This window comes from Bicyclus anynana, chromosome 18 (genome assembly GCF_947172395.1).
Source record: "Bicyclus anynana chromosome 18, ilBicAnyn1.1, whole genome shotgun sequence".
Lineage (NCBI taxonomy): Eukaryota > Metazoa > Arthropoda > Insecta > Lepidoptera > Nymphalidae > Bicyclus > Bicyclus anynana.
The window spans coordinates 8862401-8885863 of NC_069100.1; the positions used below are offsets into that span (position 1 = coordinate 8862401).

The 23463-nt window shown below is 37.6% G+C and overlaps 1 protein-coding gene across 1 annotated transcript in view; it reads right to left on the reverse strand.

Annotated features, from left to right (window-relative positions):
- LOC112056087 (putative serine protease K12H4.7) overlaps positions 1–17218 on the reverse strand; it is a 30714-nt gene extending 13496 nt beyond the window's left edge. Inside the window, exons 1-4 of the mRNA XM_052886979.1 lie at positions 17185–17218; positions 13290–13446; positions 3571–3736; positions 1738–1916 (exon numbers count right to left, since the gene is read on the reverse strand). Coding sequence (XP_052742939.1) covers positions 1738–1916; positions 3571–3736; positions 13290–13446; positions 17185–17218 — 536 coding nt within the window. The remainder of the gene's footprint in view (positions 1–1737; positions 1917–3570; positions 3737–13289; positions 13447–17184) is intronic.
- Between the last annotated feature and the right edge of the window lie 6245 nt (positions 17219–23463).

Genomic DNA, 23463 nt, shown 5'->3' on the forward strand with positions numbered 1-23463 from the left:
AATAAACTGCCACTTGTACAGACACCGGGCTTTTTATAATTTAACACTTCAGATATATTTAAGCTCATATTTTCCGTTATTGTTAAAATTTTAGCAGTCTCTTTTGTATATTTCTTAGTTATTTAAAAAAAGTATCTGCTAGTTTAATTTTTACAAATCTTTAATAGACGATTTTTCACGTGGAATACGGATTATAAGGATAATTTAATTTACCTACTTCTTATTAAAGAAAACTGCAGAAAACTGTGTTGTGCTTTCGATTTTCTAGTAAAAAGTGCATGCTTTTTTTTATTTTTTTATTTAATTTCATATGTTTTGTGTATTGTAATAACATGCAGTTGTTTTATTAAATCATTTAAAATTTCCAAGTGACAATTATATAAAAAATAATTCTTAGTTACTTAGTCACTAACTATTACTATATTATAACTATTTTAACCTAAAACAAGTAATCGTAATTTATAAAATTTTAACTTAGATATAGTATCTACGAGTATACTAACAAAACAAGCTTACAGTTCTTATGGTTTGCATGTTTACCCTAAAAAATTAATTAATTTACAATTTCGATTCTTTGTTATCATTTTCTTCATCATCATCATATCATCCTATGGGCGTCCACTGCAGGCCATAGGCCTTCTGTAGGGACTTCCCAACAACAAGATCCTGAACCGCCTGCATTCAGCGAATCCCTGCGACTCGCTTAATGTCGTCAGTCCACCTAGTGAGGGGTCGACCAACACTGCGCTTTGTTGCGGTAAATGGACCGTAAAAACATATTTTTTTCCTTATAGTATTTTCGTATATTACACGTTTGTGTGAGAGGCGGTCCATACTTAGTTTGCAGCACAATTCGAATCAAAGCAATCTACACTCACATTATCTATGTGTAATGCACACGACTGCTCTTGCATTGATATCGACACAGCGGGGACTGGTATCGAAAGTCTCGTAATGGTTACTGTGTTCATAATATTATATAGCTGCAATGCAGTGTAATAATTAATTAGTAGAGTTTTCTTCAATATTTCGATTATTGCATAATTATTGTATACCCTAGTTGTCAGAGGTTTCCTAGTATGTTATTTTGTTTTTATTTTTGGACAAATAAAGATTATTAATTTATATTGTTTAATTGTTATATAAATATTGATGGAATTTTAGAATAAGATGCGCGATGCACGAATCCAAACGATACGCCATTCAAGCGCGACAAAATTCACTACAATGTTTAATCAGTTAAGCAGTTTTTTCTGTTATTTCTAGCTGAAAATCAGCGCCACATGACATGTAAAAGGTTTTTAAATGGTCATATTATAGCAATATACTGAGCTGGGGCCATTCTGGATAATGTCACACATCGCAAGGTATTGCCCTGGTTGTATTGGATTGGAGATATTGTGATACGTGGCATAATGTTGAAATAAAGGTATTTTTCCCCAAGGAGGTTTGATTATTTTTTTTTAAGCTTTCCTCCCAGCCCGACGAGATCTCCCACGAACATCACAATGTTGGATCATCGTACTTAGTATACATTTATATTGACAAAACTTACTTGGTGGGCCTGTTCTGTCCGTCCGTACCGATGCTTGATATAGAACAGCCCGCCGCGCACCCTCTGCGCCAGCTCGTGCGCCAGGCCTGCCGTCATCTAGCTCGACTAGATGGTCTACTCTCCCCCCACGAATATCACCATGTGGGATCGTTGTACTCAGTGTTGTATAGACATAATCTTACTTGGTGGGTCTGGTCTGTCCGTAGTACCGATGCTCGGTGTAGAACAGCCCGCCGCGCACCCTCTGCGCCAGCTCGTGCGCCAGGCCCGCCGTCACCCAGCCCGGTGAGATGGCCCACTCTCCTCCCACGAATATCACGATGTCGGATGTCTCGGCAAACTCAGGATTGTAAAGGTAGCGCTACACACAACATCATCAGCTTAAAACAAATAATTATTTTACGATTTTTTATTGACGACCTCTCTGGCGCTAAATGATAAATTCTGAATATAGAGGTCCTAAATTCGATATCCAGTACAGGGTAATTTATCTAAATTGTCTCAGGCCTGGTCTGGTGGTAGGCTTCGGCCGTGGCTCACAGACAATGACGTACCGCAAAGTGATTTAGCGTTCCTGTACGTGTACAATGCCTACATGGCATTGTACACGTACAGGAAAGGTATGGGTACCTTCAACCTTTTTCAAGACCGCTTCAAGCTCAGACTGCATTGTCACCTAACAACAGGTGAGATCGCAATCAAAGGGCCTTAGCTATGTAGCACGTCGATTCTCTTTCTACAAACGCTAACGCTTCGAAAACTAAGAAAATGTATGGGAATGACAGATCCGATCGATAACTTCATCACGTGACCTGTCGATAGTGAATGTCATTCCCATACATTGTTTGATTTTCGAAGCGTTAGCGGTTGTAGAAAGAGAATCGACGTGTCACTTGGCTACAAGCCAAGGGCTTGTCATTGACTGAAAAAAAAATAACTCTATGCACATTTATGGTAGATTAGATTGTATTGGCCTATAAATCTGTACATAATTTGTATTGGACATTTTAGATCATATTTCAATTGAGCCGTGATAGCCCAGTGGATATGACCTCTGTTCGAATCCGGTCCGGGGCATGCACCTACAACTTTTCAATTGTGTCCATTTTAAGAAATTAATTATCACGTGTCTCAAACGGTGAAGGAAAACATCGTGAGGAAATCTGCACACCAGACAATTTTCTTAATTCTCTGCGTGTGTAAAGTCTGCCAATCCGCATTGGGCCAGCGTGGTGGACTATTGGCCTAACCCCTCTAATTCTGAGAGGAGACTCGAGCTCAGCAGTGAGCCGAATATGGCTTTAAATGTTGATGATGAGACTTTATTAATACTTTTATTCAACCTGAGTTCAAGACTTGCAAGATAATGTTTTTAATTATTTATTCTCAGTAAGATATAATGACTGCATAATTACAAATCTAGCTTGATAATATTATAATTAGCAGCTAATGACGGCGTCTCACTTCGCGCCACTTCATTGTTACATTGAGCAAGTCATGCAGGCATTATACATAGGCGTGTGAATCTATAACTACACTAACATACCAACTATATATCTATATATACATAATTCAAATATGTTTCATTATTTAAATCTTTAAAATGTATTTGAATTAATCACTACTTTGTAATTTTTAACAATGTTCATAAATATACAAAACACAATTAAAAAAATAATAAACAATATTTTTTTATAAACTTTTATTAGTGTTTTTTAATAGCCAATTTTTAACACTGTTAAAAATTCGTAAATATCGTACTTTATTAAAAAATTAAAAAAAAACAAAAATTATAAATTTTTAATAGTGATTTTTATTATTATTTGTCATTATTATCATTACCAGCCCCACTCCTTAAAAAGAAACGATATGTAGCTTAGACTCACCACACTGCTCTTGTACATTATGTAAAAAACTATTTATTCAACGACTGCTCTCAGATGTTATCTATGCCTAATGGCAGTACGTCTACGACGTGACGTACTTCTTCTTCGTTTGAACTAACTCGCACTTACCATCTGAAACGTTTCCGTATTGGAGGCATCGAATTGGTTCAACCTGACTGTCAGCCATCCTTCAGTTGGCGTGGTACGAGTTACAGGCGTTGGTGGTGGAGGCTCTATGTCTCGGAGAGCCAATGCCAAGGGCAGGGCGCAAAAGATCCACCCTGCAAGACACCACCTTTAAGTTTGGTTGTAGTTCAAATACTCATATCTTCAAACTGTACCAGCAAAACTTCTTGGTGGGAGGAACAGTGATTCTTTCACTATTTATTAAAGTTAAAAGGTACTTTGTTGAGGGGTTTTTTGTACAACATCAACAATTTGATCTAACCTAAAAAAACATAGTGAAACATATGAGAACACCGTTATATCTAATTATGCAATCTAATAAATTAATAAAATGTCTATTAAAAATAGATCAATTTAAAAACAAAAATGAAATTCTTTATTTTTCTTAAAGATGGAGGAGGGAGATTTATTAAAACTGTGAAAAAATGACAGCGAAAATTTCAAAATCAGTGAAATCATTTTCATTGATGAAATATCAATATTTCTTTTCAAAATTGCAACTGCTGATTGACTTGCATACTTCAGTGATATCTGTCAAGATTTGCCTACATAACCAGTATTTTAGAGACTACAAACTGATAAAGATGAAGACTTTCGAAAAATTCAAGTACTTAATCCTGCTTGAAATATAAGAATTAGAATTTGAATGTCACTTACACATGTTGTAGTCCACAAAAACACACAACAAATGAGTTTTCTATCGATAATTTAAGATAGGTAAGTACTTGTAATTACGAAAAATTTATCATTGATAAATTGTTTTGATAATCGTTATAAGAACTATCTGCAATACCTAAATACTAAATAGTACAAGTTCACGTTATAAAACCACTCAAATAAAAAATATTGTTAAAATTATATAAACGTTCTTTCGTTGTGCAAGCCATTAAGTTATGGAATGCTCTCCCTTTGAACATTGAATCAAAGACACTGGACATTTTTAAAAATGCCGTAAAGACTCATTATCTGGTGCAGTAAAGACTTCGTATATATTTTTATATTTCTCTTCAATATAATGTATTTATTAATATATTTTGATATGTATTTTATTCATTAATGTAGGAATTTGTGTAATATTGTTTATGTACTAGGATGAAAATTGTTAGTATGTATGTGTATTACTAACACTATGGTTATTTTTGTTTTACGCAACCTGCTGATGTTCTTAAGTTTTCCTAAACCGAAGGTTGCCTGGAAGAAATCGCTACTTAGCGATAAGGCCGCCTTTTGTATGCTGATCTCTTCCTAATTTGTTTTTATTTCACTTGTATTTGTCTTTGTGGTGTGAAAATAAAGTATATCTATCTATATATCTATTACAATATCATCATTATCAACGAGTAGGTCAGAATTGACAATAAAATCTTCAGTATTTTAAAATAAAAATAAAAAAAGCATGAAAATAACAATAATATCAAATAATTATCAACTAATTTTAACGGCCCAATACAGTTCGCCCTCTTTACAGGAGAGGGGATATTATGGTCTTAGTCCCACCACACTGCTTTGATACGAGTGGGCGGTAGAGTGATGGATAATGTTTATGATAATGACCAGCTATTCACTAATTTGGTCTTTATTAACAACCTATTAAAATTACCATCTAATCAACTGAGAATTGTCATCTAGGTACCTACTGTATGATATCCACAAAGGGTTTTCAGTAGGGATCGGACATTTTGTTACATAGTTCATATAAATTTCTTTCATAGAAACACTAACACCGCGATTAAAGTTGGAGGGTGGGGGTTTGAGGGTATAAAATTATTTACAATTCTCATATCTACCAAATACACAAAAAAAACAATAAAGTCGATCGAAATGTTTCAAAGAACTAATGCGGCCACAAACATATAAGAATTTCATGTATAGATTTGTATGGAATATGACCTTAGATGATAATAATAATTAGGTTACAATAAAGATGAAACTGATAACCATTGATAAGTGGTTATAATTTGACAATCTTATCAACTCGTAGTTTAGAAAATAATTGGATAGATAAGTATAGATATTAGGTATGTAGATAACTTGATTTCGCATAGTTTTCGAATAAACGCCTTAGCTTTCATATTTGAAGAAAGACTAGCTTATCCAGAGGAATATAATAATTGACGCTCAAGAAGAGGATAGCAATAATTACCTACTAGTAATAGAGTAAGCTCAGCAGTGAGCAGAATAAGGGTTGTGGTGATGATGATTTTTTTAATTAATCTTTTTTTTAATTTTTAACAATGTCGATAAAATACTAAAAATGACACGAAACACTATTAAAAATAAAATACCCTCCCTTTTAAATTAACCTTCCACCTGCAAGACATTTGAGTGCTCAAGCAACCGGTGGACACTTTAGAGTTAGAAACCTTCTCGCAATATTCCCGCGCGCCATCTCAAGAATCACTTCCTTCTGTCCTTCTGTCCTTTTATCCTTCTTAACTGCTGAATCAAGGGTCGGATACCTTTAATTCAGCAGTTAAGTGAAAGCGGTCTTCTGTGTCGGTAGAATCTTTTCGCTATTAGACTGAAACAACTATCGGAACAATAATAATTGACTCGACGTTCCACATGGCGGTAATCTCGTGAGCAAGGTCCAAGTATTTTGATACTTTTTCCTTTTAAGCTTTAACCAGATTATCGTCATGTGGAACAGTAAGATCAACAATTATTACACGACGCACTGACCGTTTGACTAGCACTATATCAATATAGCAATATCAGGTCTATTGGCAACAATATATCTGTCAGTGATAATCGTTCGTTTCCAGTAGAGCAATGCACAGCTATTTTCAACAACTGACGCTGGATCGTAACTGGTGGATTATCTTGGCTACTTGATTATGTCTATGCAAGTATTCGCCGTTAGCAAGGTGAGAACACCCGGACACAATATGCATGAGGGACTCCCCAGGACGACATATTATAATAATAATTAGAGATGGCAAAACATAAGTAACGTGGCCCTATATACTAACCTATCTGGTACTATTCCATAGAAATATTACCTTTTTGACCGGAACTTCGGATTTTTTTTTCGAAATAAATTATATGGCATAATTTATTTTGGAATACGTTCTTAGAGGAAGCTTAAATCCAAATTTTTGGGTTCTTAGCCCCTAAGCATCAGCTACCATGTTGATATAGATTCCTTTACTGGTCGTTCTAAGTACTTGAATATGTTTCTTAAATTGCAAAATACCTTTTAATTAAAGCTTGACACAAACATTGTAAAAAGAACCCTGCTACTTCAGTCACTATTACTGCAATGACACGCATATTTTTTGAGGTTTTCGGTTTTCCTGCAGCGGTTATGAACAGTAAAGTTACCCTAGACACATAAATACAAAATAGGTTGGTATATCAATTCAGCAATTTAAGGCCACAGACATGAAGAATAAAGCTTCAAAGACTTGCACTTTAAGAAGATCAGAAATCTCCCGATGACCTCTCATGGTAGAAACGGCTTATAACCGAGAGGTTATGATTTACAACTAGGGTTGATCTGATTCGACATTAAGGAGTATATATTGTATGTTGACCCAGGTCTGCTAAGTACCACTAAGGTGGGGTTTCGACTTCGACTATAGAATAACACGTGTTCCTTTTCGAAGTTACCGTTATCGCCTCAGACTATGTCGTCACATCATATTAGCGTCTACTATTGGTGGAGCTGTCTCATTGCCCGACGTAGTTGACGCTATGATCGGTAGCGCAACGGGCTGGACAGTGTCGTACTGTGAGGCTGTCATGGGTCTGAAAGAGATTGAAGAGAGAGCGAGGGAAGAAGCCGATGCTCCCCTCTAACGCAGGTGAAGGCAGGAGCCACCTTAATTGAGGGCGAACAAAGATAGGTGACACAATATGGTGACAAACGTCGGGACATCACAGTAGAATGTCACCAAACGACGAAACCGGACCTGGTGGGTTTTAGTGGGTATTCCGAAGTCTCGGCGAGTCAAAATACCCTTTCGGAAGGGATGCGTAAATGTATTTCCCAGCGGAAAAAAGAAGGCTACGTCGTTACATAGCATCACAGTTAACTCCTTAAGTGTTTTAACTTGCTGGCCACGGAGGAATTTAAGCGAGTGTACAAGAACTGCTTATAACTTCATCTGTTCTCCAGAGATTAAAGATATCTTAAAGAAAATTATCTGAATAAAGTTCGCTTTCTTAAGTTATCGCTGCGGAAGTACTACGATGCATTTTGAAGAAATACCATACCATGCAATATACTAACAATCAAAAAGATATTTTATAAAAACTTTAATTTAGCTATTTACGTACACTTTAACAGTATATCTATGTGTTAGTGTGTGTGTTTGTATTTAGTAGAAGATGAAAAACTCAATAAATAAATTAAAGTAGTGATACATAAATATAGACTAGCAGGCGCCGCGCGTTTTCACCCACGTGGTTTCTGTTCCCGTAAGAATACGGGGATAATATATAGCCTATAGCCTTCCTCGATAAATAGGCTATCTAACACTGAAAGAATTTTTCAAATCGGACCAGTAGTTCCTGAGATTAGCGCAATCAATAAAACAAAAAAACTCTTCAGCTTTATAATATTAGTATAGAAGTATTAGATAAAATATAGGGTGCTCGGGACTGTATTTCCCATAACTCTATTTATATTATTTAAGGAAAATTAAAACAACCTATATACAAATTTAAAAAAAATGTATCTACTACGTCCCACCGCTTTTGCATCGTCGTGGCCCCGCGGTTATTCTGAAGGCGTATCATCAGTGAGTCGGTGTAACAATGGGGGATTTACAAAAATGCTTTCCGATAAATACCTAAATGTGCAACAATCGACGGATATTGGCTGTATCGCTTTGTGTGCAATGTCATTAATATTAAAAAAAGTTTGAAAGAGAATTAATTACACTTAAACTAAGGGAGCGTTCACACTTATCGACAATTTGGCTGTCGATTGTGAATAGTATGGGAGCCCAGTAAGGGATTTTGGGATTTATTAGACTCCATATTACAAAAAAAAATAAGGATACCTAGACTTTGCGTGTCTCCATGAGCCCTTAACAGAGGAGTGCATTTAGGGCTTATTACTTACCCAAAAACTAAAAAGTAGGTTTTTATAAATTTTAAAATTGGAGTGTGAAATTGGAGGTAGGGAAAGGGTTGCAAAATATAACCTTGCAACATTCTACGCATTTTCTTTAAATTACCAGAATTTAAAAAAAAATGTTATATTTATGTACAAACGTCCGATTTCCGCATAGCGACATAGTAATCTCCTTGAAAATCGGTAAACGCGAGTAAAACATTTTCAAATAGTTTTCTTTAAAAAACTATAAACGACAGTGGTGGGTTTCCCCACCACTTCCAAAGCGGAATTACTCCTGCTTTCTATCATCTAAACGAATACGTTCGAATAATTATAAGTTTAGCAATATGGGCTCTTCTCCCAAAAGGCTTAGGGCAACTTAGCCCCATATAATATTGACAATAATTTTATGTGTGTGTGAGCACCCTAATTTGTGAAATAGAAAAAAAACAGACTTCCCGTTACTTGATTCACGTGTTATTTTGCGCCACGTTTCCGGTTCTACTTAACGGAATTACATTAAACGTGCCTTGGACAGATTTGTAACTCGTGGTGTAATTAATATACATTTAGAAATAGTTTGATATTAGTAGGGCTCTGGTTTGGAACAAGCAAGCAGCGTCACTCTGTTTTGGTGTAAAGTAGGTATGGTTGTCGGTGAATTTACACCTTGGACCTTGTAACTATGCCTCAGGGTTCTCACTTTTATGTAAGCAAAGCAACGTAGAATATGTTTCTAGCAATGTGATCTTCTGTTCGTCACGTGTCTCAAACGGTGAAGGAAAAACATCGTGAGGAAACCTGCATACCTGTGAGGATTTTCTTAATTCTCTGCGTGTGTGAAATCTGCCAATCCGCATTGGGCCAGCGTGGTGGACTATTGGCCTAATCATTCTGAGAGCAGACTCAGCTCAGCAGTGAGCCAAATATGGGTTCTCGATGTTCTGAAAATATGGATATGGTTATTGGTTATGTTAAAAATCAAGATCGTTATTTGTTTTGTCAATTAATAAATTAATCTATTAAAATCTCGTGTCACGGTGTTTGTGGTAGCTAATCAAGAAAAGTTTTTTTTTCTATCGTGGTCGCAGTCATCTGAAACGGCTCGATCGATTTTAATAATATTTTTTTGGATTTTTGTAGGTATTTTTTTTAATTTTCCCTCCCACTTACATCTAAATTTAATTTTTTGAGTAGTGATTTTAATAAGAAATTTATGTGGCAGAACAACCTTTGCCGGGTCAGTTAATTTCATAAAACGCCTTAATTTGCGAGGTTTTTCCTTAAATCAGGTAAAAAGTGAATGATTAAACGAACGCACATTATACTACATAATAAAGTTGCCAGTGATTAGTTGTAATGAAAAAACCAGATTTCTCTCAGCAGAAAAAATATCATTGATTTCTATGAATCGTGATTCATTAAGTTGATAGAATGTTAATAGGAATTTTGAGTCATGTCATCTGTGTCTCATAGACACCATGCTTCGTAGTAAATAACAGGTAAATATCACCACCATACACTCGGAACACGATCTGACGAATTTAATCTAGGTACCTAACACATCATCTATGAGCATGTTTAACATATCTTAATACTGCCTATTTAGGTACATAATATAAATCTGCCCTAGATTATCCTACTATAAACGCGAAAGTTTGTATGGATGTTTGTTACTCTATAACGGCGCAACTCCTGAATCGATTTAGCTGAAATTTGGAATGGAAGTAGATTTTACTCTGGATTATCACATAGGCTACTTTTCATCCCGAAAAAATCCATGGTTCCCGAGGGATTGGTGAAAAATTAAATTTCACAGTAGCAATTACAAAGAAAACAGGCTAGACTGATTTGGATGATTTGGTACCTACACACACACACACTCACACACACACACACACACACACACACACACACACACACACACACAGTACACAGAGGTACCTAGTATTTGGCGTCTGAAAAAGCCTATTATAGGGTATCTTTATCCTATTCACTCACGGGAACTAGATAACTAGATCTATCTGCATTTTAATTTTTCTAATAAAAGTTTTTATTTAGTTTATAATTAGAAATACATGCATAACGTTACTTAAAATAATTAATTATACTTTACTTCGTTTGTAACGCTTTCCCAAATCCAAATTGTCTAATTAGCTACAGTTTTGTCTTTAATATATAAAAAAAAATATTTTTGAAGAGTTTTTTTTTTATTCTTTACAAGTTAGCCCTTGACTACAATCTCACCTGATGGTAAGTGATGATGCAGTCTAAGATGGAAGCGGGCTAACTTGTTAGGAGGAGGATGAAAATCCACACACCTTTTCGGTTTCTACACGACGTCGTACCGGAACGCTTAATCGCTTGGCGGTACGTCTTTGTTGGTAGGGTGGTAACTAGCCACGGCCGAAGCCTCCCACCAGCCAAAAGTTATTAAGTTTACTTAATAACTCCATTCAAACCCATGTTGATGTAATTACTTCCCCGACAACTGAAAATCTCAGACAACGTGATCAGCAGGTGAGACAGCGATTCGCAACTGCCTACAAAAGTAAACTAAAGTGCATAATATTTATAATTTCACAGCTCATTATGTATGGACGGTGGCGTGTGTTTGTATGAGTCAGCGCACGTGTTAGCCGACGTGATGTAGGGCTACTGGATGAGACGTAGAAACTCTGATACGTAATATTACAGCGTTACGTTACGCTTCATATAGGATGGTGCGCGTGACAGTTCGTTTCAATCTTAAAAGTTTGCTGCGATTCATAATAATCATTCATCATCAACCCATATGCGGCTCACTGCTGAGCTCGAGTCTCCTCTCAGAATGAGAGGGGTTAGGCCAATAGTCCACCACGCTGGCCCAATGCGGATTGGCAGACTTCACACACGCAGATAATTAAGAAAATTCTCTGGTATGCAGGTTTCTCACGATGTTTTCCTTCACCGTTTGAAACACGTGATATTTAATTTCTTAAAATGCACACAATGAAAAATTGGAGGTGCATTCCCGGACCGGATTTGAACCCACACCCTCCGGAAGCGGAGGCAGAGGTCATATCCACTGGGCTATCACGGCTTTCACAATAATAGTACCTACGTATTATGAACATTATACAGGCGACTGTCACCGTACCCATGCTATTTGAAAAACACTTTAACAAAGTAAGGGCAATAACGACAGTTGCCATTAACACTTGATTTCACTAAACGTCTAATCATTAACAACCCATATTCGGCTCACTATTGAGCACGAGTCTCCTCTGGCAGACTTCACACACGTGGAGAATTAAGAAAATTGTCAGATATGCAGGTTTCCTCACGATGTCTTTCCTTCACCGTGATATTTAATTTCTTAAAATGCACATAACTGAAAAGTTGGAGGTGCATGCACTGGACTGGATTCGAACCGACGCCTTCCGAATCGAAGGCAGAGGTCAGAGAGCCACCGGGCTATCACATCTCGTGACGTCTAAACCCCCTTGAATTTTATGGTACAAAGTATTGCTTAAATTGGTTTAAATTATATTTAAATCAATCAAAGAGTGTGGTTCAAGCGGCTCTAAATATACTTAGGCTTTAGTATGTTTTAAACGTAGGTATTCGTATGTAACGTTTATAGATTTAAACAACATTTTAATGAATAACAATACCAACAAATTACACCGTCCCGCTACTTTTTCTATGTGTCTGCCATCAGGGGTTGTAAAAGATTGCCATAGCAATAAGGCCGTCTTTGCATGGTAATGTCTTTTTTCGTTTGTTAGTTTTCTTTTTCTAATATTATTTGTTTTGTATGCAATAAAGCTTTACTTCTTCGTCTTCCTTCTTCTTCAAATTAATTGTTTACAAGTGCATTCTTGTTTAAACGTCCCCATGTCTTTTAATCAATGTGATTCAATTGAAATGAATTCAAGTATATTCAACACTAGCGGACGCCCGCGACTTCGTCCGCGTGGAATTCAGTTTTTCACAAATCCCGCGGGAACCATGGATTTTACCAGGATGAAAAGTAGCTTATGTGTTAATCCAGAGTAAAATCCATTACTATCCCAAATTTTAGCCAAATCGCTTCAGTAGCCGCAGCGTAAAAGAGGAACAAACATACTTACACACTTCACACAAAACTTTCGCCTTTACAATATTAGTGTGATATCTACTAGGTATTCTAAAAATACTACTCGTACATGACTCATCTAGGAAAAGAGCCACGCGTCAGCCGTTAAAGCCTTTAGTTGCGTGGTCGAAATATCAAGCGGCGATTAGTTATGAATCAGACGCCCCTAAAGGAAAACTGACCTACCGACGGTAGATACTTTACTACTCGTTGCTTATTGATACGAACACCTGCCTGACTCAGCTGTTTTTGTTTCCTGATTTGAGCCACTCGAATTTATATCGAATGAGTAATTATTAACTGTTTTTTTTCTCAGCGCTATCATATTTGTTATTTATTGTTGGTTTTTTAAGACTTATAATGTCAGCGGGAAAGAAAAATCGTTGCATTTTAATGTTGAGTTATTTCAAATAAAAAAGTGTATACCATCGATCCAATATGATGTATAATATGACCCTCTCATTGAGTGGACGAGACCATCTCATGCGACGCACTACACCACCGGTAGTGTTGGTGTTGTCGTCGTCGTGTGGTGACACCCCGATGAGTTGTCCGCACTGTGTCACGTCCCCCGCAGATGTTGGCGGGGTCTTAAATTCGTCAGACGACGACGGCGACGTCGACGACGATGTATCTGATGTATAACTATTATTACGAGTCAGTTAGAGGCAGGGCTAAATACACAAGCAGTCCAGGGATTATGTACCCAGCTTTTTATTACTTTCCTTACTGCTTGTGCCGTTTTTTCCCGTTAATTAATACAAAAACACATAACATAATAAAATATCATTAAACAATAAATAGCTCAACGTGTCGCGAAGCTGAAGTGACAATGGGCCGAGGTGCTGGAATGGCGACCCCGCACCAGAAAGCGTAGTGTTGGTCGACCCCCCACCAGGTGGACTGACGACATCAAGCGAGTCGCAGGGATTCGCTGGATGCAGGCGGCTCAGTATCGTGATGGTGGGAAGTCCCTCCCATCATATCAGCCGATGGACGTCCACTGCAGGACATATGCCTTTTTTAGGGACTTGCAAACAACACGATCCTGAGCCGCCTGCATCTAGTAAATCCCTGCGACTCGCTTGATGTCATCAGTCTACCTGGTGAGAGGTCGATCTGGAACCCCAAGATACCATACCATTACGAAATTAAAAACACCGGATCTGGTCATAAAAGTCATAAACGTTAAAACGGTCATCATAGCGTGCCGCGACTATAAGTGCCGTGAGAACGTGCTAATCAGGTGTTACGGTATGTTATTAATATTGTGTGAACTGATATAAGTGCATAGTTCCGCGTCGTTGCTTACACTACCGCTAATGCGTTGACGCATCCTTCATTCATTCACGTGCTGTTTATTTTAAGTTTTTTTTTAATCGCATAGATCGCGAGTCGCGTAGAAACCTTCAGTAGCGTGCAACCAATGACATATCTCGTGTTGAAAAATAGACAAAATTTCGACCAATGAGGGGAGAGTCCTAGTCGCATCTCTGACGTCCCAAAGCAATAAAAGAGATAGCGATATTTATTTAGCAGTTTTTGGACTACTTCTCTGCTTATTATATTTCAACGGTGAAGGAAAACATCGTGAGGAAACCTGCATACCAGAGAATTTTCTTAATTCTCTATATGTGTGAAGTCTGCCAATCCACATTGGGCCAGCGTGGTTGACTATTGGCCTAACCCCTCTCAGTCTGAGAGGACACTCGCGCTCGCCAGTGAGCCGAATATGGGTTGATAATGATGATTTAGCAGTTTTTGGACTACTCTGCACAATGCCGTTAGGTCGCATGTTAAAGCCTCAGAGGTACGTATAGGTATAAAAAACTTGTACCTTTTCCAAGTAAACCCGCTTCTATCTTAGACTGTATCGTCACATAACATTAGCGAGATCGCAGTCAAGGGTTAACTTGTCATTGAATACCTAGCTTTAAATATTATTAAGAACTCGACCCGGTCAAGCTTCGCTTTGTGTTTGACAAGACTAATGTGTTTCTTTCCTACTCCAACCTTTCCCTTTCCCTACCCTAGCCCTACCTTGACAAAAAAAATGTCCGTAAAGACCATCGTCGTTCTTCAAAAATATTCTAAAAAAATAGCCAAATTGGTTCAGCCGTTCTCAACTTATGCGCTTAGCAACACATTTCATACATCTATATTTATATTATAGACTAGCGGACGCCCGCGACTTCGTCCGCGTAAAAATTGATGTAAACTTATCTACCTCTACCTTACCCTGCTCGTAAACCTACCCAACCCTACCCTATCCTACCCCTACCTTACTCCTACCCTAACCCTACCCGTAATCTATCCATACCCTATCCTACCCTACCCCTAATCTACCCCTACCCTACCCCTACCTTACTCCTACCCTACCGCTAACCCTAACCCTTCCCTACCCCTACCTTACCCCTACCCTAACCCTAACCTACCCGTACCCTACCCTTACCCTACCTTACCCTACCCTACCCCTATCCTACTCCTCCCCTACCCTATACGTTTCATATCCTTCCCCTACCTCTACCTTGCCCCTACCCTACACTACCCCTACCTTATCCGTACCCTACCCTACCCTACACTTTCCCTAAATTACCCCTACCCTACCTCTATCCTACCCCTTCCCTACCCCTATCCTATTCCTCAGCGAAATTGGTCCAGCCTTTTGTGCGTGGTGCAATGACCAAAAGTATATAATTTCCCAAGCGACTTCTATGCTAATACTATAAAGAGGTAAAGTTTGTGTGGTTGTCGGGGGTAATCTCTGGATCTACTGGACCGATTTGGAAAATTCTTTTACCAATAGAAAGCTACATTATTTGCGAGTGTCATAGGCAATGTTTGGTCCTCACATTCACACGGGAACGGGAACCACGTAATTGAAACCGCGGGGCGTCATATAGCGGCATTTCTGCGACTTTCAGAAATTTTGTATTATCTCCGAAACTATATAACTAATTAACATACTGTAAAGGGCAAATCTTATCTCTTTAATATCCTTGTGATTATTAAATAATTTATTTTGATAAGGATTTAAGTTTAGTTGTTTAAATAATGACGTAAACCTTAGTTTAAAATTTAAATAATTTATTAAAGTACTAAAAGTACTATATCTGCTAAAATATAAAAGATAGATATATGGTGTCGCGGACTTTTTTGTAGAACTTTTAAAGGTTCAAAAAGCCTCCATACATTTATTTCAGTTATACGCAATGGTTGAAGCAGCGCATGCGAATAAGTAAGTTTTTCAGTCTGACCTGTAAGAGAAAACCCGCGATAACTCAGTAGTTAAATATGATAGAAATATATAATATAGCCTATAGCACTCCCCGATAACGTAGCAATCTACTGGTGAAAGAATTAAAATCGGACCAGTAGTTCCGAAGATTACCCCATTTCAAAGAATTGTTACAAACTTACAAACTTACAAACTTACAAACTTTACCTCTTTATAATATTAGTATAGATATAGATATCAACTAATTTGTTACATGTTTGTAGATAAAAAAGATTAAATAGTGGTCCTATTTAATATTTTCCTAAATTGTTTATAACTTTTGCAATTCTTTCGAGCGGAATTTTTTTTTTCAAAATTTAGTTTTAATTCCGGTTCCCGCGCGATTTGGGGAAAGCAGATTGCCACGAAAACTGAGTGACTGAGTAACTTCGTTCGTATCACTCCCGATGTTACGTGCAGGCCGGGGGGCGTGTAGCGATGAGTGAAAAACCCACGTCTGATGCACGTCACCCGCACACACGATTTCACACCAGTGTAGTCTTTCCCCCCATCGTCCGCATATCATGGGAGTGTTATCAACGAACTTGCCAGACTATAGTGTCTGATAGAGCACAATATTATGTTAACATAACATATTATGTCATATCGTCGCGTTCTTTAAAAAAAAAACGAATTTGACTGGCTCTTAGATACAGCTTATGTCCAGTTCCCTATTTATGTTTAATTTTTTATTTTTAGATTTATTCGACGGCCGCGTGGCGCAGTGGATAGTGACCCTGCTTTCTGCATCCACGGCCGTGGGTTCGATTCCCACAACTGGAAAATATTTGTGTGATGAGCAGGAGTGTTTTCCAGTGTCTGCGTGTATTTATACATTATATAAGTATTTATATGTAGTATATAATTGTATATTAATATTATAATATCAACTATCATAGCACCCATAACACAAGCTACTCTGTATGCTTACTTTGGGGCTAGATAGTGATGTGTATTGTTTAAGTATATTTATTTATTCATTTATTTATTTATTTATAACAATAGAATAACGTAAACCAAAATTATGGAAGTGTGCAAGCATAATTTTAATAAAACAATGTCTAAGTAAGTAATCTAAAACTTAAATCAACTTACTTGCGTATTTTCCAAAAACAAATTTAAGCTCCATTTCAATCTGGAGGGATAATTGAGTTGTTAAAGAGTCGTGCTGTAAATTCAGCTTAATTAAAGCCTAAATACAGCTTTTTCGACCCTAAGGCCTGCACTCTACTCAATTAAAGCGAGGGCTCAGCGTAATCTACTGGCGGGCGAGCACTCTGCCCGGGGAGTGTTAATCTTGAGGATTTATGATTGATGATTTATATGGGTCACCCTTTGTGTGGGAGATCTTCGCGATAGGAAATTTTGGTGTAAGTGCCGCGCGTAATTGCAATTTGTGACGTCAGATAGTTGGACGAAGGTCAAAGTCAAAGTCTGACTTGGACTTTCATTTGGGGTTTTGAACTCTCTGACGCAGTTGTGTCATCATTAGGACTGCTAAGTTGTGGAATGCCTTTCCAACGTCTAATATATTTTAATAATAATCGTTTCACACTAATAATTAATAATAATCGCTTATTTCTTAGTAATATACAGTTTTAACATATAGGTAGGCCTCACTGTACGCACAAATGTGTGTGCGTACACATCACATATGTGTGTGTGCGCATGTGTGTGTGTGAATGAGTGTTGTGTGTGTGTGTGTATATGCATGTGGATGTGTGTATGCATGCAAGTAAAACGGTGTATTAAAATTATGTCTACGTCAATTTGAGTTTATTTAGTAATAGTGATTCTGTTTTTTCATAACTTCTTGTTTTTAGCCAGTTTGTTAGTGTAATTTTTATTTCGTGAAACTTAGTTGTCTGAAACTGAAACGTCTGTGTTTCCTGATACGTACAATTTGTGCACCTCCAAAGCAAGTGTGAATAGGTTCTTTTAGGCAAACGTGCTTCATCTTAGACCTAGCTCATCATCATTATCATTAAATTAAATTAAATTAGATCAAGCATGATTGCCTAATGGAAAGCATTGGATTGATTGATCAAACAACAACATAAAAATGCCTTCCTTTATACTTGCTTCAGGGCCAGGCCTCGCTCACAATAGGAGAGGGGATATGGAGCTTTTACCTGCTACCTCCACCCTAGATTGCATCATCACTTATAGGTGAGATTATAGACAAGGGCTCACTTGTAAAAAAAAAAAGACATAATTAGATGTGTATATCTTTAGCTCACTCAACGGTAAAGGGGCTGAATTTAACACCGAGAGGTCGTGGGTTCGATACTCGTTCGATAGACTATTGTCGTGCCCACTCCTAAAACAGTCTTGCGACTAATTTGAGGGAACGGGAAAATCGCTCGTAATTAAAAGATGTGACTAATTCTTTAAAAAAAGATAGACAAATAGCTTGAAAAGGTAAGAGACAAAAGAAATGCGTTTGTATGATGTGATCTCCGTTTATTGTTAAATTGAATCAAAATCAATGGGTTATCTATATACTAATATTATAAAGAGTAAAAATTTGATGTTTGTATGTTTTGAATAGGCTCTGGAACTCTTGGACCGATTTGAAAAATTCTTTCACTATTGGGAAGCTACACTATCCCCGAGTACTATAGGCTATATTTTATCCCCGTATTCCTATGGGAAAGGGAGCCACGTTAGTGAAACCACGCGGCGTCTGCTAGTAACTTAATGAAGCTAAAAAGTTCAAGTTAAGTGACTAGCGTTGACATGGGACTTTGTACTATCAACTTATGGATAAGCCCCAAAATAAATACTATTATGGATACGCTACATTAGTATATTATTATAATCAATTTATGGTTGTTTAGTATAACTAATATAAATAATAATGGGAATAAGACACAAAGACTGTTCACACCACCGTCTAATATCGCATGGTTACTTGCTTACTTTGCTCTGACTGCTGTTAACGAGTTAGCATTCCAGCCGCATGCGACAGATTATTGTTCCTCTTATGGCAGCGTTAGTCAGGGTGGACAATGAAACTGAATTGAATGCTGTTTAATTATAATACTATCGACAGTGTATTTACCTATCCGGTTGTTGAAGGCGATATTTACGGAAGTCCACATGCAACGATGATTTTGTTGTTTTCCATTAAACTATACGACATGGTAACTAATGGTTTTGACAGCCTCCGTGGCGCAGTGGTATGCGCGGTGGATTTGCAAAACGGAGGTCTTGGGTTCGATCCCTGGCTGGGCAGATTGAGATTTTTTTAATTTGTCCAGGTCTGGCTGGTGGGAGGCTTCGGCTATGGCTAGTTACCACCCTACCGACAAAGACTTACCGCTAAGCGATTACCGAAACCGAAAGGGGTGTGGATTTTCATCCTCCTCCTAACAAGTTAGCCCGCTTCGATCTTAGATTGCATCATCACTTACCATGAGATTGTAGTCAAGAGCTAACTTGTAAAGAATAAAAAAAACTTTTGGTATGGATATTGGCATATGTTCAAAAAACAAACAGTGTAAAAAGAAAGGTTATTTAGGTGATAATTCTTTATACCCTTTCAATTCATACTTGTACACTATACAATTATAAAAAGCAAGCAAGCAATTTATCCTGGCATTTTCCAAGAAGCTAAGACCTTTTAGGGATAATAAGGACTATATAATAATGGTGTCCATAATGTTCACTCCATCGATCTCAGGCATAACTTGACCGGACTAGATGTAATACGAGGTAACAGTCATTAATAGAGAAACAGAAACAGCCATAGAAACAGTTGGTTCTAAGACGAGGAAAAATAATAAAAGGCAATATTAGTATTAATACTTTTCTTATAAGTATAATTGTATTTTTAACACGACTAAGATTTTCCTTTTTTTTTCACTTTGGACTAATTGCAGTGGACACTGGACAAGAGTCCAAAGTGTGGGCAATCATTTGTAATCTAGAACCTTACGTATTTCAGTCTATACCTTGAACTACGTTTAAAAATGAACTCATAACTGTTTTTTTTAATTAGGTCGTATTGCTAAATGCTACAAACCAACCAATAACTAGACATGGTTCGTTTAACCAGACTGATATTAAGCCTTGCGTGTTTCTACCCCCATGGGGTAACCCTTCGTATTATTACTTACCCCCTTGTTTCCTATCTTTTTAATCTCAATTACGTAAATGTAACGCGAGGGGGAAAACCGAACAGCGTTCTGGCAATTTTTTTTTGATCAATACATTTTATACTCCCAAGTGACTGTAATGTTTTACTATCTAGGTAAACGGTTGTTTAGTATACATTAGCGATATTAGATGGGAAAGAAAAATGACATAAAACATTATAATATTATTAAAAGCATGATATTTGTGACGGAGGCCGTGTCGTTCCGGTACGATGTCGTGTAGATACCGAGTATTCAGTGGTTAGCCTATCTGACTTCGAATTGCGCTCCCGTTTCGAACCCAGGACATTTGTTGGGACGATTCGAAGACGTGCTTTTTGTTCTTCGTCGGCTTAGTTATACCATTATAACGTCTCAAGGACGAATCGGATCAATATAACGTCTCGAGGGATTTGTATAGTTTTTAACCGACTTCGAAAAGAAGAAGGTCTCAATGCCTCTTTACTTCGTAATTTATTAATTGATTTGCTAAATTTGTCGCCGCCCTGAATAGATGCAGAATAGCTTATTAAAACATTGGAATAATTCTAGGGTATAAAGACAAATAAAATATCTAGTACATTTTGTATGGAACGGGTTTAGAGATTTGTATAAAGTGTATTTGGGTTAAAGGGGAAATGAAAGTTTACCCCGTTTTTCTCGCATACGTAGTCGCGGGCGTCCGCTAGTTATATAATAAACAGCTGGGAAGGTAAATTTCCATTGTCAGCAAGACGGTTAGATGCGGAACCGATACACCAATAGAGCGAGATTACTTGTAGTTTATTTATGGTAGTCAGTGGGTAATTGCAAATTGTCGTAACTACACGTAATGAAGTCGCCCTTGACGCCGATTGGAAGATGATCGGATTGTTTGCTCGCGCGTAAACTAGCATCTTGGGGTTATGCGATTTCCCTTAATATTCTTCACACACAGATAATCTTGACTAATATCTAATATATAAAATTCTCGTGTCACAGTTTTCGTTGCCATACTCCTCCAAAACGGCTTGACCGATTTTGATGAAATTTTAGTGCTTATCCGGTATCTATGAGAATAGGCCAACATCTATTTTTCAAACCCCTAAATCCTAGGGGTAGGGTAAAAGTAGGGTATGATTAGGGTAAGGGTAGGGTTGAGGTACGGTAGAGGTAATGTAGGGGTAGGGTAGGAGTAGGGTAGAAGCAGGGTAGGGTAGGGATAGGGAAGAAGTGCATCATAAGTCAAAGCGAAGCTTGGGCGGGTCCGCTAGTAATAATATAAGTCAAGATTTGACTAATATTATAATATTAGTCAAGATTTGACTAATATTATAATATTAGTCAAGATTTGAGATTTAAGAAGAACGATTGGTTTTTTTTTCTTTTACTTTTTTTGTAAGTGATGATGCAGACTAAGATGGAAGCGGGCTAACTTGTTATGAATACGATGAAATCCACATAATTTCGGTTTCTACACGACATCGAACCGATACGCTAAATCACTTGGTAGTACGTCTTTGCCGGTAGTCAGACCTGGAATAATTAAGAAAACCTCAATCGGCCCAGCCAGGGATCGAACCCAGGACCTCCGTCTTGTAAATCCACCGCGCATACCATTTCAAAATGTCAAAGTCCAATATTGAAGTATCTAACCTTAACCTTATCTAACACCAGAAATGTGATATGCAGCTATGCTGCGAAGATCATGAATCTACGCTGCGAAAATATGTGACCGTTTCTACCACGTGCGAGGAAGATGCGCAGCTCGAGCTACGAGTACGCAATGTTTAGCTACCCACACGGCATAAGCAACGCAAAGTAAGATCTCTTCTTAGAGAACTGTATGCGAACATCTTTATAAATTACTAGCGGACGCCCGCGACTTCGTCCGCGTAAAAATTGATGTAAACTTCTCTACCTCTACCTAACCTTGCTCGTAAACCTACCCAACCCTACCCTACCCTACCCCTACCTTACTCCTACCCGTAACCTATCCATACCCTATCCTACCCTACCCCTAATCTACCTCTACCCTACCCCTACCCTACCCCTACCTTACTCCTACTCTACCGCTAACCCTAACCCTTCCCTACCCCTACCTTACCCCTACCCTAACACTACCCTACCCGTACCCTACTCCTACCCTACCTTACCTTACCCTACCCCTATCCTACTCCTCCCCTACCCTATACGTTCCATATCCTTCCCCTACCTCTACCTTACCCCTACCCTACACTACCCCTACCTTATCCGTACCTTACCCTACCCTACCCTACACTTTCCCTAAATTACCCCTACCCTACCTCTATCCTACCCCTTCCCTACCCCTATCCTATCCCTACCCTCAGCAAAATTCATCTAGCCTTTTGTGCGTGGTGCAATGACCAAAAGTCTATAATTTCCCAAGTGACTTCTATGCTAATACTATAAAGAGGTAAAGTTTGTGTGGTTGTCGGGGGTAATCTCTGGATCTACTGGACCGATTTGGAAAATTCTTTTACCAATAGAAAGCTACGTTATTTGCGAGTGTCATAGGCTATGTTTGATCCCCATATTCACACGGGAACGGGAACTACGTAAATGAAAGCGCCGGGCGTCATATAGCGGAATTTCTGCGTCTTTTAGAAATTTTGTATTATTTCCAAAACTATTTAACTAATTAACATACTGTAAAGGGCAAATCTTATCTCCATAATATCCTTTTGATTATTAAAAAAAATATTTTAATAAGGATTAAAGTTTAGTTGTATAAATAATGACGTAAACCTAAGTATATAAAATTAATAATTTTTAAAACACAAAAGGTACTATATCTGCTAATATATAGAAGATAGATATATGGTGTCGCGGACTTTTTTGTAGAACTTTTAAAGATACATAAAGTCTCAATACATTAATTTCAATTTTACACAATAGTTAAGGCAGCGCATGCGAATAAGTCTGTTTAAGAGGATTTTCAGTCCGACCTGTATGATAAAAACTGTGATAACTCGGCTAATATATATGATACCAATATAAAACTCCCCGATATTGTGCCCCTATAGCACTCCCCGATAATGTGGCATTCTACTGGTGAAAGAATTTTTAAAATCGGACCAGTAGTTCCGAAGATTACCCCATTTAAAAAATGTGACAAACTTACAAACTTACAAACTTTACCTCTTTATAATATTAGTATAGACTAGCAGAAACTTACGGTTTTACCCAAGTAGCTCTTATCCCTGTAGGATTGTAGGGTAAATATACCATCATA